At 52.3% G+C, this 16,059-nt stretch overlaps 1 protein-coding gene and 1 pseudogene across 1 annotated transcript; both read right to left on the reverse strand.

Moving 5' to 3' along the window:
* Window positions 1-446: 446 nt before the first annotated feature.
* LOC128578978 (maestro heat-like repeat family member 5) lies at window positions 447-9,552 on the reverse strand. The gene is made up of 6 exons (XM_053581306.1): window positions 9,406-9,552; window positions 8,643-8,750; window positions 6,048-6,164; window positions 1,961-2,083; window positions 1,497-1,649; window positions 447-724 (listed from the first exon to the last, which is right to left on the reverse strand). The coding sequence occupies exons 1-6, from the start codon at window positions 9,550-9,552 to the stop codon at window positions 530-532; spliced, it is 843 nt and encodes a 280-aa protein (XP_053437281.1). The 3' UTR covers window positions 447-529.
* LOC128579165 (translationally-controlled tumor protein-like) lies at window positions 2,982-3,507 on the reverse strand (annotated as a pseudogene).
* Window positions 9,553-16,059: the final 6,507 nt, after the last annotated feature.

Here is a 16,059-nt window from a genome sequence, read left to right on the forward strand (position 1 = left end):
AAAAAAAAAAAAACAACACATTGTACCCCATGATTGCATTAATGTACATAGCTATGATTTAATAAAATAATAATGGGGAAAAAAAGGTGAAGCAGAAGATGAGAGGTGGAGAGGGACCAGGGAAGAGGTCAGAACTGAAGCTACAGCAAGGAAGGCAGAGAGCAGTGGCAGGTTGCTACCTGAGGTCAGAGATGACGTTCATTGCCTTCTGCCTAATGGAGCTAGATATGCAGTCCAGTGGCTCCTCCCTGATTAGCGCCTGTAACACCCCGTCCCAGAGACCAGGAGGACCATGAACATGCTCATCTCACCTTCCTCTCCCTCCTCCCACCCCAGGCCCTGCTCACTAGAAGGTGAGACCTGAAACCTTCAGGGACTTCCAATGAGCATGTTCACTGGGACAGCACCCCCACTCCCAGCCTCGCCCCACAGTACTCACCCCCACCTGGAGCATGGAAAAGAAGGATGGCAGCAGGAACAAAAGGCTGGAAACTCTAGGCTTCTCTCTTCCAGGCCTGGCCTAGTAACCCTACTGAGGCTTTCCCTGGGGACCGTCCTCCCTCCGCCCTGTTCTCTGCCCCGCCTCCTGAGTGGTGCTTACTGCCATGGAGGTCACAATGTCCTGTTTGTGGGGAAACTTGCATGGCAAGGGAATGAGCTGGGTGCTCAGGATGCTTGTCATCTGGGTCAGGGTATCCAGGTACTCAAGTTTCAGAGTCTTGTCCTGAACCAACGAGTGTGCTCAGAGTCCTCCCAGGGCCAAAGAGACCCTGGGGCCAGGGACGTCCACCCATATACAATCTGGGAAAATGAGGAGCTGAGCGGTCCAAGGACTTCCCTAGCCCACATCCCTAAATCTTCCCTCTGAGCATAGCTATAAATGTCAGTGAGTTTAGTGTCGTACACTTCCACTTCATCCAGTTCACCGTCAGCCTATGGCAGCCCTGTAAGGGGAACGGGCCACCCATCTCTTTGGTACCCTCAGGAACTGCCCCTTCATGGCGCTCTGGCATTAAGGTGGATCTGGCCTCCTTGTCTCTCAAGGTAGCACTTCTCCACTGAGCACCTTCTGCCCTGAGCATGGCCAGCTTGGTGGCAGGTGGACTGGGAATGGGAAGGGCCGCTCCCCTGCCCTCAGGCTCACTGGACAGCAGCAGAGGCAGGAAAGGTGTTAGGGTTTGCCTCTGTCTCCCCTGGTGCTTGTCCCTGGGGACAAGTTAGGAAATTTAGGCATAGCTCCTTCCTTCCTAGGAGTCCAAAAAGTGGGCATGAGTAACCAGGAGGAAGGAGACACTTTGAACAGACCTCAAATGAGTGTACCCCCTGGGGCCAGTTAGAGGTTCAGAGCTGCAAGACTGAGGCTCTGAGGACTGAGGTGGGAGAGGAAGTGACTGGCAGCCCTGCCCCCTGAAGTCCCTTCTCGGTCGCACATCTTTCCATTCAGGGCAGAGGGGCACAGGCGGGGCTGGGGTGTGGGCAGAGGGAGCAGGAAGTACCTTCTTCACAATGCACTCCTGGTAATGCAGCACGGCCAAGGCCAGGATGGTGTCCACATGGCAGGAGAGGGTGTCCTTGGCCACAGACATCATCATGCCATAGCTTAGGTAGATGGTGTGGCAGACCAGCCCCCACTCCCTTTGCTGATACTCCTGTAGGTGGAAAGGGGACTTGCCTTCTCCTCCCTCATCCTCCTCCCCTGAGGAGGACCTGGAGGCTCAGAAAGGAGAAGATTGCCTTGAGGGCCTGGGAGGGAAGATGGGCTGTGGATGGGAAGGATTTGGGGGGTGGGGGTGTGTGCTGAACCACAGGCATGAGGGAGTAGGGAAAGCAGGGGGGGCACTCAATCAGAGGGAGGGGGCATTCTGGGTAGCCAAAGGCCTCAGAGAAGTACAGGGGCTGTGGTGAGGGGAGCCTCAGGCCCTGTGCAGAATGCTGGCTGCACTCCCAGGGATGCTGTCACCTTGGCCAGTTTGAGGATGGATGACGTGTCCCTGTCAGTGAGTTTAGTGCCATACACTTCGAGTTCATCCAGAACCACCGTTAGGTGTCCCAGGGACACAACAGCTACTGCCTTGGCGATGCCCTATAACAAGGAAAGCCCATCAGGACACAGCTAAGGGTGAGCTGAGCCCCTGCTGTGCTTCCAGAGGCAGGGATCCAGACAAGAAGGGGAGGAAAGGGACACAGAGGGGATTTTGGCCCCTGAGGTCTCAACTCTTTCAAATCCAGATGGAGAAGCAAACATCTGTGTAAGGAGAAATTTATAAAGCAAATGATTCTGAAAGGTGTTAGGAGTTTCTACGATTAAAAAAAAAAATCAGAGTCACAGATGTGCACGATCTTGGGAGTCTGGACCCCACATTGCAGAGGAGAGAATTCTTATGTACACCAGGAATTCAGAGAAGGGGTCCAAAGTGGAAATGGGAGAGAAGAACAAAAAAAAAAATTTTTTTCAACTGAATTCGTCTCTTTTTATCTCTTGGTAATTTCTGCCACAGTTACTACTTCTGTTGTAGGTGATGAAATGTGTTAAGGCTCCACTTCAAGTGTTGGCACTGCTATGACCATGGTCTCTCCCTTTACTGTAACTCAGAATTAAAACTTTGGATTTTTTTATATTCCAGTCTCAGTAGAGATTTCCACTGTAGAATTTATCTGACGACAGTCTTTTATGCTTTCTAGTAGTGGCCTACAACCAGTCTTTAGCTTCTCCACGAACACTACAGGATAGATTTAGTTTAAACGTGTATTAACCTAAAAGGCATTCTCTTGAACGAGTTTAAATGCAGTTTATTTTTAAACAACCTACGTGACATGTTTTTCCTTAAAAACAATACCTCCACTCCAAATAAATCAAGGTCAAAATAAATGAAGAGCTCGAGATGACATCAGTGCCATTTGTCTTAAGCCCTGGTGTTGTGTGGGTGACAAGCAGCAGCCAGTTATGACAGGTGATAGATCCAAAGAAATTGCCAAATTTGTTAACATTTTTCCATTTCTAAACCATCCTTGAAGAAAGTCATATATGGGGTCACACCATGCTCACGGGAGTCCAGGAGAGCAACCATGCCATCTGGATTCATATTTTCACCAAGAAAGTACTGGTAGTTTTTGAAATTAGCCAGGAAGTGCTTGAATTGTTCTACAGCCCCTGTCATAAAAGGTTTTACTCTTTCTGGTCTCTGTTCTTCAAGTTTGCCTTTGATTGACTTCATGTAATCTTTGATGTACTGCTTGTAGGCTTCTATTGTGAAGCTGGTTTCCTAAAGTGATGGTTAATGACAATATCACAATATCAACACCAGTGGTAACTGTGCTTTCAGTACCTTCGTTCTCAGGTCCTTCAGTGGAAGTATTTCAACCAATGAGCGAGTCTTCAATGTTACCCTCTGTCCTACTGACCATCTTCCCGTCCACCTCCAGGCATAGGCCATTCGCGATCTCTCAGATCTTGTAAATGTTGGAGAACATCTCATGGTGGCTAATGAGGTCCCTGTAGATAATCATGATGGTGGCTGAAGAAAGAAAGCTGCAGTGCTAGATTTGCAGGAGCCTGGAGCTTGGAGTGAGCAAGGTGGAGCTGTAGCAGCAGTGGGGAGAGGAGAATGGGCAGAAAAAGCCCAGAAGAGCAAATTTGAGGCACATTTTCTGCAGCACTGTGTGGCCAAAAGGACAGAGCCCAGGAGAGGCAAAGGGAAGGCTCCCAGACAGAATTACTGCTTCTGATCCCAGAAGACAGAGATCAGCAAGGACTCGGACCACTCGGGCAGGTGGAACAAGGGGCCTGTTTGGGGTGGGGAGTGGGGGAGAGTTCTGGGTGTGTCCTGAGGACACCTCAGTAAAAATGTCCTCAGTGCTGGCAGATTGAAGTTGGGGTTCCAAGTGTGAATGTGGGAATATACAGGTGAGTTAGCAGGAGCCAGAAAAACAAAGGATAATGGGGATGTGCAAATCCCTGATTGGATCAGTCTATAACTCAAACCCGATGCATAGCAGGCTCTGGTGACTTGTTAGTCTGCACTGTCTGTGTCTAGAGCTCCCCATACCAGGGGAGCTGAGTGTGATACTACAGGAAAGCCCACGGCAGAGACACAGGCTCTAGGTATTTGCAACCAGACTGTGTTCTTCCTGCTGAGAGGCCACATGAAGCCTCTGCACCAGGAGGAGGCATTATGGGGATAATGGGGATGGCAGTAGTGGCCCAGGACACATGTCCTCCCGGAGAGGGAGAGGTGCTCATGGGACCAAGAGACTTTTGGCCTTTCAGTAGGTCAGGGGAAGGTTTTGCCTAGTTAGGAAGTGAGTACCAGCACAGTGTTGGAAAGGGCCCTATTCTGCCCTGACTTCTCCTGCCTTTCCTTAGCCGCAGCTTTCCACTTATTCCAGTTGTCACTGTCACAATAGCTCCCCCATCAGTGCTGGGTCTGTGCCAGCCTCACATAGGCTATCTCATTGATCCTTGCACTAAAAGGCTTTGGGGAGATATCATCATCTCCATTTTGCAGTCAGTAAAAACATCATGGTTCGCAAGTCTGGACATCCACCCTGATCTCAGCTCCAGGTGACAAGGACATCTCCACCCAGTGTCACCCAACCCCTACAGTCTAAAACAGCATCATCTTCCTGCCCACCATTCTCTCTCTGTTCTTTGTCTCAGGGAAGGATAACAATTGTCCTTCTACTTAATAACACAGCAACCCAGGGCCCATCCCTGACTCCCCTGTTCCTCATATCTTTATTCCTGTGTGCAGCCTGACCTTAAGTGATGGTACAGGAGCCACATTGACTTCCCTGGCTCAGAAGCCTGCACTCCAGTCCATGCAGAACTGGAGTGTTCTCCGGATCCATTTCAAAAGTCATCACTCTTCAGTGTTGGCCCGGAATGTCACTGATAAGTGAGGATACCTGTTTCCCTCCTTCTCCTACACTAGCTGAATCCTGCTCAAGAAGCCGTTTGTCTCAGTAACACCACCCCAGCCCTGCAGCCTTCAGTCAGACACTTTTGTGTAGTGAGGGATTTTCTTCCTGTCCATGACTTGTCTCTCCAGTGACACTGTCTGCTACCTGGGCTCAGGACAAAGCTGATGATAGCCATTATGGAGAGGGAGGGTTCTCTGGGGAGCCCTGGAGAAGGGAAGAAAGAGGGCTTTGCTCTCAACTCTACCCCCAGCCAACACTGAGCAAGGGCTGTGCTGGGTATTGTTCTAAGTCCCCTTACACCTGTCACCCTCTGAACTGCCCTCGGACACCACATCGTCTGTGGTATTCCCACCAAGAATACACAAGTGAATCTAATCATGAGGAACCAAGAGACACACCAGGAGAAATGTTCTACAAAGTAAATGGTGGGTACTTGAAAATGGAAAGATCATAAAAGATGAAGACTGAGGAACTGCTCCAGGCTGACAGTGATGGAAGAGAAAGGACAACTGAATGCACTGTTGGATTGCAAAGTACATCCTGGACCAGGAAAAGCAGGTTTTCATTTGTGCTAGAAAATATTACTTGGAAACCTGGGAATTTTCAAATCAGCTCTATACATTCCTGAATGGCGCCATAGCAATGTTAATGTCTCGATTTCAGTCACTTTCCTGAGGTTATGAGAGAGAATACCTTTACTTTTGTAAACACCCTCTGCCATATTTAAAGGGAAATGAGTTCCATGGATGCAACCTCAGGGATCAAGTCATAAAAGAAACAATAACAGGAACACAAGTGGAGAGAAGGACGATGCACTCATGGGACAAGTTAAGATTTGGGGAAGGGCTACAGAAATTCTTTCTACTGTTTTTTGGTTTTGTTTTTTATAACTTTTACCTCTGAGAGTGAAATAAAAAGATTTTCAGAAAATACTCTATGACGAAGGCCCAGAGGAGGAAACAGGGGCACGCATGGGTTCAGGAACACCCCCAAGACACGGCAAGTAAGTGGCAGACCTGAGATTCCAACCCAGGGGTTCTGGCTTGCCAGATCCCAGCTCTTGGCCACTTGGCCATCCTGATTCTAAAACTCATGGCGTCTACCTCTGCCAGGGTCCTCTACCTTACCTCCCTCTCTTCCGGCTCCTCTTGGGAGGTGTTTAGCATGGCAGGCAGCATCTTCTGTACCAGTTTCAGATTCCTTGAGGTCCGCAGGGTAAAGCCAAATAATCTGTACAGGAAAGCCTAGGACGGTGGGAGGGCAAGGTCAGCCATAGTGTGCGGTGAGTCCAGGGAAGCTGAGGGGGGCCCTTCCCAGCATCCCCCTCTAAACCAGGCACCCTGGTCTCTATGAGGACTGGATCAGGCACAATCTGACAGGGCAGGGGCTCACTCCAAAGGGAGGGAAACACTGCATTCCTGCCTCTTCAGCCTCTTTGGGAGAGGCCTCCTAGCCTTAGGAAGCTTCCCTGATCTATACACTACCCACTTCCTGCCATAAATAGAAACAGGTCCTCACATCTGCATAATGTGAAAATCAGAACCGTGTGGTCCCACAGGTACATCTCTCTCCTCTTCCTGTCTCCATCACCTCAGTGACATGGCCTCTGTCCTTGCTGAGATGCTGGGGCCCTGCCTATCTCCTACTACCCAGAGGGATGTCCTGGTCCAGGCTTGCACCTCGGAGCCCAGCATTTCCTGAATTCTCCATGTGATTCCCTCTCCCTAAACTCTGCAAGATGCCGTGTCACTCACAGGTCAGACGCTGCCTCGTGAGCCTTCCCTGAGCTCCTAAGTTACTCTCGGGTGCACCACACTATTCTGTCCCTCAGATCTCATCACTGGCGCTGAGATCTTGTTTCTGTGCCTGTCAGGTGGGTTCTTGGCTCTCCACACTGCCACATCTAAGATGAAAAGAGCTCAGAGTAGCTTCTCCTGGGCACCTAGCACAGGACTGACATAGGAAGCACTAAAAACGTCCCAGGGGTGGACAGATGTCTGGCTTGCTCTCCGTTCACCCCCAAATCCCTGAGAGTACATTTGCCCCACACTGGCAGACGCCCTTGGTGCTATGCCCAGGCCCAAGGCTCCCTTCCTTCTGGCTGGCTACTGTCTTCTCCAGCACGTCCCCAGCTTCATCGCAGCCTCCTTGTCTGGATGTGCCTGGGAGCTATATTTACCCCCTCTCCCCTCCTTTCCCCAGACCAACCATGGACACCAGGGACAGACAGGTCGGGGTGAGGGTGGTATAAAAGCTCCCTCACTAGGTTCAGGTCAGGAGAGGCTGGGGTGCAATTGACCTGCAGCGCTCCCCTGGACTCAGATCACAGTCTGGCTGAGCTTCTCCCCTTCTCTGCGTCCTTCACACTCCAGCTTCTCCGAGGGTGCTCGCATCTCCACCTCAGTCTCTGATGCTATAATATCTGACCTAAAGCAATTACTTCTCTGCTTGGCTGGCAACTTACTGTTCATCTTCCCAGATGGATTCACTCCCCCTGCCCAGGGGGATCCATCTCCCCAGCATGCCCGGAGTTTCCCAGAACACTGGAGTTTCAGGGCTAAAGAAAGGAGCATCTTGTGTTCTACCAGGAGCATAAACAAGTTGGATGAGCACCTCTGTGAAAGCTGCCCTCTCCAGCCCCACGGAGAGGCAAGGGATAGCTCCCTGTGACTTTAATTCCCCTATTCCCTCAGGCACACAAGGGCCTCCCGAGGCCAGGGTCAGGTCTTTTTGTGATGCCCAGAGCCCAGCACAGGGCCTGCTAGCTGTGAGTGCTCAGTGCACATTTCCAACCACGTGGTTGTGGGTGAGGATCCCTGCTTGCTTTAGTTTGTATTCCAAATCGACCCCCACAAAGCCCTGCACACAGTAGGTGTTCATTCATACTTGTTTGTGATTGAGGAGCAAACAGCCAGTCCCAGAAAGGAGGGTTCTGATCTGGAGCCTCTTCCTAAGCCCAGATAAAGTGCTGCTCAGTGACTGGTAAATAAGATTAGCAAAGGAGAAACCCAGATTCATGCACCAATCCTACCACGCACCTGCTCAAGACACTAACTTCCCCTGGATTCTGTTTTCTCACCATTGACATAAGGATAGTAGCAGTGACAGGTGCATTTAGCTTCCTGAGTTTACAAAGTGCCCGCACAGGGATCCTGCTGTTCCATCCTCATTAGCTTCCTTGGGATGTATGGCCATATTTCTCTCTTCCCAAGTGAGGAAACTGAGACATTAGGACACTTGCCATGCAGAGCACATGAAGCAGCTGGAGGGGACCCAGGCCTTCCCTCCTCAGCCCATGAGCTGTGAGATAGAAACTCCCAAACTTCTGACTCCGCTCTGGACCCTGACACAAGGCACAGGCCTAAGACGAAGGAGGCCTTCAAATACTGTGGGAACAAACCTGCACAGATCTGATTTGGACCACAATCTTTTCACGGCAACCAAGTGCCAGCTCCCCTCTGTTACATGCTAGTTGGGGAACCAGTTAGAACAAAAGATGGGGCTTGCTTGAAGAAGCCTGAATACCACCCATCTGACACTCTCCATCTTACTTTGGTTCCTGGTGAGCCTCCCAGCTCGCTGTCCTCCCATCCCTCAATTCCTCATGGTATAGGGACACTAGTGTGCTCTTCCCTCATGGCCTTTCCTTATGAGCACATCCCAAGACCGCCACTACCCTCTACTCCAACATCCCTTCTCCCCAGACACACGCTCAGACCCACCTTCTGCTCTTCCTCATCCCTGCCATCCTGTATCCTCTCCAGTATGGCCAGTGTGAATTCCTCCAGCCAGTGGACATCCTCGATGGCCAGCAATGACTGGCTGGAAAACTGAGAAAGATGAAGGGAGAAGGGATCACACACAACAGCAGAGGGCTTTGTGTCCACAGAAGTGGGACATGAGACTAGCGAGTGGCAGAGTTGTTATCTGGAAAGAGGAGCAAAGAGCTCCAGAAATGGGGAAGAGCTGAAATGCACAGGGGACAGGGGCTGGTCAGGACAGAGAATGACAACTCAGTGACAAGGAAGGTAATGTCACCTGATGTGGACCAACAACCCTTTCCCTTTTAAGCCCCTCCCTTATTCTCCCGTTTGCTTCTGGATGATAGGAGTAAATATTCCCATTTTACAAATGGGTAAGCTGAGATGTGGAAGGGCAAACCTGCTTGCCAAAGGACACCCCTAAGGGGGGGAGGTTCTTCCCTTCCTGTCTATGGAAGGAGGGATCTCCAGAGCATGGAGGGGGGCTGAGGTTGAGGGCAGAGCCTGAGCCCTCAACTAAGGCTTGAATCGGAGGGCTTTGCCCTCCCACAGTTTTCCTCTGTGCTGCAGGCACCAGGAACCCAGGGTGCCCAGAGTGAGGTTCCTAGGCTCAGGGAGGTCCCTTGATGGGGGCCTCTGCCAATGGGGGTCCCAGGGCCTCACTTCCATCTGGACTGTAGAAAGGGTGCCATGTCGGGGGTGACTGGTCTTGGGGGTGGCTCACCTGGAGCAGCCTGGCCTCCCACGCGTCCTGATCCAGGCATCTCTTTGTGTGTGTGACAGGAGACAAAGCTTGCTGACCACCAGACCCGAGATCCCAGCAAGAAAAGAGCCCACACTGGACACTCGGCTGGGTCCAAGAGTCCAGCATCTCATCTCATCTCACCATAGTTCTGCATCAGAACTATAGTCCCCGCTCAGAGGCTCCAAGGCCTGAGTAGCCGTCATAGACCAAACACAAACAGCTGGCCGGTGTCCAAGTGAGGATTCCTAGCTGGGTCTGTCTGGTCCTGAGGCCCACATTTCACCCTGATACTCCACCCACAGGAAGGGGCGGCAGGTGGTCTGAGAACTCTGGAGCCCCAGAGCTCTGGCCTGCATGTGAGCCCAGGTGACTGCAGGGCTCAGCGTGGGCCCCATCCAGACAGCACCCAGAGGCACAGAGGGCAGGTCCCAGGGCTGGTCATCCCTGTAAGTTGCACCCTCTAACTTGTGACATCCACCCCAGGACTCCCAACCTAGGGACACTCCCACCCTTCTGGAGTCAGCCCCACTGCCCACCTCTGTCCCTCCACCTCCCAGGATGCCCTCACCATACAGCATCTCCAGCATCTCAGGGATCTCCTTCTCCCACAGTGGGCCCACACTTTGGTGCATGGCAGTATTCAGGGTGAGGAGGAGCCTCAGGGCGCTGACTCCAAACCCATCTCCCCTGTAGGTCTTCAGGGTGCACAGCTGGGAAATAGCAGCACACAGGAGTGGAGGGAGGGATTTGAGGGAAGGAATGAAGAACATTAGAACAAACCCACAGAACGGTGCAGCGGACACTCAGCCCTCCCATTCTTTTCCACTGTGGAACATGTTCCCTCACAAGCCCTCAGGTGCCACCTCATCTGTGATGCTATACATGCTGTGGGATCCTGGGCAGCCCCCCCTTGTGCTGCTGAGACTCCACTTTTCCCCATGGGTTCCTCTGTGAGTGTGCTCTTCACACTTTACTCTGGGTGGTGAGATCATCCCCAGGGTCACCTCCCTCACTGACACTGAGGACATCTCATAGGCATTTACAAGGGTAGGTCTATGGCTTATCTGTCCATGTGCTCATAATGTCTATGACAGGAACTGAAAAAGAACTTGCTGGGAAAAGGAGGTCCAGAAAGGCATGGGGACTTCTTTACAGAGACGCTGACAGGGAGGTCACACAGGAAATGGCCAGGCCTTCCAGTCTCCCATTTCTCCCTGATCCCAGTCCAACCCTGGTGCCCAGTGTCTTCCTCCAAGCCCTTTGGAAGTCCTTGCCCCAACACCTTCTTCTACACCCAGGGTAACGAGCAGGACTCAGCTGATGTGGAAAGATCGGGAGGTGGACGGACAGATGGAGATGTCTATCCCAGCATCACTTACCACAAGATGGATGAGGAGGCCCTGTGGGGATATGAGCTCAAACACTATAACAAAGAGAGGATAAAAGAACAGGACAGTGTCAGGGCAAGCTCTGGGGCCACCTCCAGCCCCCCACCACAACCCCAGCTCAGGACTTCCGAGGAGGAGAAAAGGCAAGATGGAGAAGGCGCTGCTGTGCCAGGGCCTGGTATTTATCCACTCAGGCTAAAACATAAACCACTGCCATTGCAACTTATAGAATAAACAAATAGCTTTGAGGTGAGGACACCCTCACCTCATCTGTCAACCCCCGGGATGAGAGGTCAGGGTGGGTGTGTGAAGAGTGAGGCAGAACTGAGGCAGAGGAGGAAAAAGAACAGGGAGGTCTGTGTGCCCATGATGGTATGTTTACCACCCCTGGGCTCTGGGCTTTGAAATGGGGAGCAAAGGGCAGAGGACCTTGTGTGTGGCTGCTGTCTTCATGACAAGGCTGCTTTCTAGCCCTGGTGAGGGCAGATGGGCTCAGGCTTTGACCCTAACCTTTCATCTTCCTCCCCAGTCTGGGACCAGATGTGGTCTTTAGCCTCACTACACCACTGACCCGCAGGCCATACATCACAAGGTCTCAGACTGTGCTCACCCCCATACCTGGAGGCTGGAGCTTAAAAGGCCACCACCCCATGAATGTTCCCCAGCACTCATTTCTGTGGTGGATGCTGCTGATGTCAGGGGCCTTGCCCTGGGCCTGGGCCCTCAGAGCCACCTCCATGGCACTCTCACTCAGCACCAAGAAGGCCAAGGTGTGGTCAGGCTTACATCAGGCTGAGAAGCTCAGGCAAGGGCACCTGGAAGGGGACATGCCAGGGCTTCAGTGACAACTCCTCATCAGCCCTATCAGATGTCCTCCAACCCATGGCATAGATGCCTTTTTTGGCAGGGCCTGAGGACACGTTGCTCTTCCCCAGGCCTTCCCATTGTCTCCATTTGTGTCTCAGCCTGTCTCTCCTGTCACCATATTGGTAAAATGTCACCACAGTCCTTGTTAAAATGGCATCAGAAAGGATTCAGCAAGATAGAGGGCCTTCCCGAAATTTGAATTGTGTTCACTGGAGAACATTCCAGAGGCAGAGGAAAGGTGAGAGATCTGGAGACAGAAGTTGCTGAGAGGGAATGGGGATGCTGCAGGGAGGAGGGGCCCTCCCTGCTACACTCTCATGGCCCTCTTGCCCACGTGCCCACTGCTCGGCTCTCCCTGCTACACTCTCATGGCCCTCTTGCTCACGTGCCCACTGCTCGGCCCCAGGAACACTTGGAGGCTGCTGTGAGCACCTTCCCATTTTACACAGAAGGAGAAACTGCAGCCCTCAGAGCAACTCGCTCAAGATGTCACAGCCAGACCCCTACAGAGGGACTGAGACTTGGGACATTGGGTATTCAGACTTACACAAGGAGATGGAGATGGGGAGATGGAGGGAAGGGAGAGGAAGGCAGTCTGGGGGTTAGAGGAGTGGGCGGGGAGACAAGGGAGCAGGACATGGGTGGCCTCTTTGACCCCAGCTGTTTGTACCATCTGCAGTATCTTTAAACACGTGTTTTGGCAGCACATGTCCTCTTCATTCTGGAGAAAGGACGAAAGAACAAAGATCTGAAATTAAGGCCAGCTGACTGTCCTGGGTCAAGGCCAACCCCTCCCATCCTGCCAGCCCAGCTCTTGCCACTCTGTTCCTCACCCTTCCCTTTCTCTCTGCCCTCCCCCATGCTGGCTGCCTCCCTTGACCCTCAGGGCTGGCCCCGCTCACTGATGGGTCTGCCATGATGATACTGAGGACATAGTCCATAACGATGCCACCTTGAGTAAGGTCCAGGTATCGATGGTGTCCCAGCACCTCAAGGAATCCCAGGAGAGCCACAGGCACCTGTGGGGTCATAGACTGTCATATGCAAGACAGCAAGGGACCTCAGGGAGGCCATCTGGCCTCTCGGGCTGCAAGTGAGGACACAGAGCACCTCAGCAGGTTAGAGAGGTCTTCCAGGGGAACATGGTCTCACGGTTCCAAGTCCACTATGACTCGTCAATGAACCCTGTGGCCATGCCAGGGTTCCATCATGAAACGTGACCACTTCTGGAGTTCTGACTGACATCAGCTCCCAATACCTACCTGGAGAACTCCCAGCACTGAGCTTACCCACCCTATGTGTCCTCAGAGATACCTGGGCAGGGGAAAACGTGAGTCCAGGAAAGGCCCTGTGTTCTGGGCTTTGTTAATCAAGCCAGGAACAAATCCTGCAACTCCTGAGGGCCCATTCTCTACATGAGCCTTCGGCAGACTGGGGCCCTGTCTTTTGGGATGACACCACTCCCCTACATTTAATGCTCAGAGCCAATGTGCCCTGTTCTCTCCCTACACTGTCCTGCAGCATCTGAGCTGGGAGTCTCTGGTGCCTCCAACCCTGGCTGTAAAGCTTGTACAAAACACAGCTTCCCAGACCCCAATCCAGGACATGATGCTGAGGCATTTGCGCCCTCTACAAACTGAGTTCTCAGGGCACCGATCAGTACTATTTGCAGCTCCATGGCTCCTAGAGAACAGCACAATGCTGCCCTGAAAAGGCTTCATAGGAGGCACGTTGGAGACACCTATCTGCTTAGTGGCCTCGTCCTGGGCTTTGAAAAACCCAGATGTATCCCAAGGGCAAGGGCCTGAGGTTGGAATTGGCTTGGGTAGGGTGCCCTCCCTTCATCCTCTTTTACCACCCTCTCTCAAGGGACCATGAAGTGGACCTCAAGGTCTCAGAATGCAATAACCCTCCCAGTGCAAACACACAACCCCCGAGCTCACTGGTCTTTGGTCCTTCTCAATCACTAATAGGATGGAGTTCATCACCTCCGTCTTCAGCTCCTCTGTCAGGGGCACTAGAGAAAACACAGATGTGCAGCAGAAGGGCAGCTTCCTCTGTCCTCCTCTCTTGTTTCAGGAGACATAGGAGGATGGACAGGTGGGAGATCCAGGTGCAGCCCTGGTTTTCAAAGGCCAGGCTGCATCTTCAGAGGTGTCAGCCACCCTTCCTCCTTCCAACTGCATGGAAATTGACCAGCCGAGGTAGAGAAATGCCCTGAGACAGTCCTTTCACCAAGCTGGCCCTGGAGCCCCAGCATGCCAGTCTCCATGACTACCCACACAAACGTCCTCTCAGGCAATCCGCCCTCCCACCCTCTGTGCACGTCAGCCTGTTGGATGTGACCTTGCCCTTTGTCACCGTGAGCGCCCTTGGGGATGGCCTCCTGCCCTGTCTGTGGTCCACCCCTCTGTGAAGCCTGACCCAGCCTCTGATGGATACCTTTCTGCATTCATGCCCACTGTCACTGGGCACTGGTGGCAGCTACTCAGTGCACATGGCCTGGCATCGTTTCTGCAGAAACAGTCTCCCTCTTCCCTGCCCACCAGAGAGCTCATAGAGAGCAGGGCCCAAGTCTTCCTTATGTGTGTTCTCAGTGCCCAGCACTGTGTCCAGAACAGAGTGGGTGTGCAAAATAAGTGCTTGCCTGGAGGTGACACCTGCTCTTCATTAAAAGAGTCAGAGATAAACCACCATAAAGCAACCTGCGTGACAGGTGCTGTTCTCAGCACACATGCACCTGTGTGCTCACTAAACCCCCACGGGCAGCTAATATTTTAACCCTCAGTTTTCAAATGGGTACACACAGAGGCACAGACTAAAAGGGATTTGCTCAAGGTTGCCCAACTTGTAAGAGGCAAAGCTAGGATTTGGAGTCACAGAGTTTACGTTAAGTTTAAAACAGTGGTTTTAATTACAAGGCTGCACTGTGTCTCAGAGAAAGGAGATTCCCCTGGAAAGAATGAGCCCAGGAGCCCCAGGGCCACAGCTCTTCCACTTACCTCTGGGCACCACCACCCTGAAGGCCTCAAGGGCAGACATAGCTGTTCTTTCATCTGCAGATTTCACTGCTTTCTTAAGAAGCTGGAATACAGGATCCCTGCTTAACTGGCCTACCAGAAAGGTGTGAAGAGAAGAGAATCATGGGGGTGTAGGCAGCAGGCCATAAGACGGAGTAAATCATGCTCCCAGCAAACAAGTAATGCTGGGCAGGATAAATCAGGGTCCAGCAGGATGGAGAAAAGAAGGAGGAAGACAGAGAAGCGCAGTTTGTGTGGCATTTCTCGTGTGCCAGGGGTGCCGCTGAAAGCTTTTTCTGAGGTAGGCCTTGGTGCCCCTCCCCAGGCCCCCCACATTCCTTGCCCTAGGCCAGCCCCTGCTCAGCAGTGCCAATGACATTGTCTCCTTTCTGAGCTGGGAATCCCCACAGAAGAAAGGGGAAATGGGGCAGAGTCCAGCCAATGCCTGTTCCCTTTCAGATCACTTCATTTTAGGCAAAGCTCTCCAGAATTCCTCAGCTTCTGGTCTAGAAGGATGGAACCCTCCCTGGAGAACTCCAGGCTCCCTCTGGTCCAGAAAGAGACAAAAGTGGTCCTGATTGTACACACACATGTTTTTGCACATGCGCGCATGCGCGCGTGCGCACACACACACACACACACACCTGGAGACAAGCAAAGGTTTTCACTTTCAGGGAGTAGAAAGCTCTCTGGGCTAGGCTCTGGCTCTGTAAAGAGACAGCTGGGGGCTCTCTGTCATGATCACGCATCTGTGGGGAGACCAAGGCCATCAGTCCTGGAGAACTGAAATCAGGGCCCCTCGGAGTGACTGAGGAGACTGGGGCATGAAGTCATGACAAGCGTGGTGCCTAGTTAGGAGGCAAACAGGAAAACAGGACCCAGGAACCCTCCTCCCCTCCACACAGGGAGAAAGATAGCGGCTAACAAATCAAATACAAGGGTCTCCCTCTTTTGCAAAATGTCACTAGTCCATTTCCACTCCACACCACAGAAGCCCTGGCATTTCCCACTGGCTGACAGAGCAGCTGAAACCTCCTCCCCTTTTCCCAGAGTTTCAGGGGAGCAACAAAGGCCTTTCACCCCAGGACAAATACAGGGTGTGTCCAATTGACCATAAAGATTCCTCTTTGTCTCCAGAATCCAGGAACCTGACTGTTCCAGGAGAGCCTGAGGTTGTACAGCTAAGGTTGTCATGTGAAAGACTCCCGTGCTGGGTGCAGGGGGTGACCTACTCTGGGGAAGCCATCCTCTCCAAAGCAGAGGAAAAGGGTGAGCCCAGGATGCTCCTAGCAGCAGGGCACTCACCTGCTCTAGCAGGATGGCAGCAACGTTCCGTGCCTGGGACCTCAGAAAGGTAT

This window comes from Nycticebus coucang, chromosome Y (genome assembly GCF_027406575.1).
Source record: "Nycticebus coucang isolate mNycCou1 chromosome Y, mNycCou1.pri, whole genome shotgun sequence".
Lineage (NCBI taxonomy): Eukaryota > Metazoa > Chordata > Mammalia > Primates > Lorisidae > Nycticebus > Nycticebus coucang.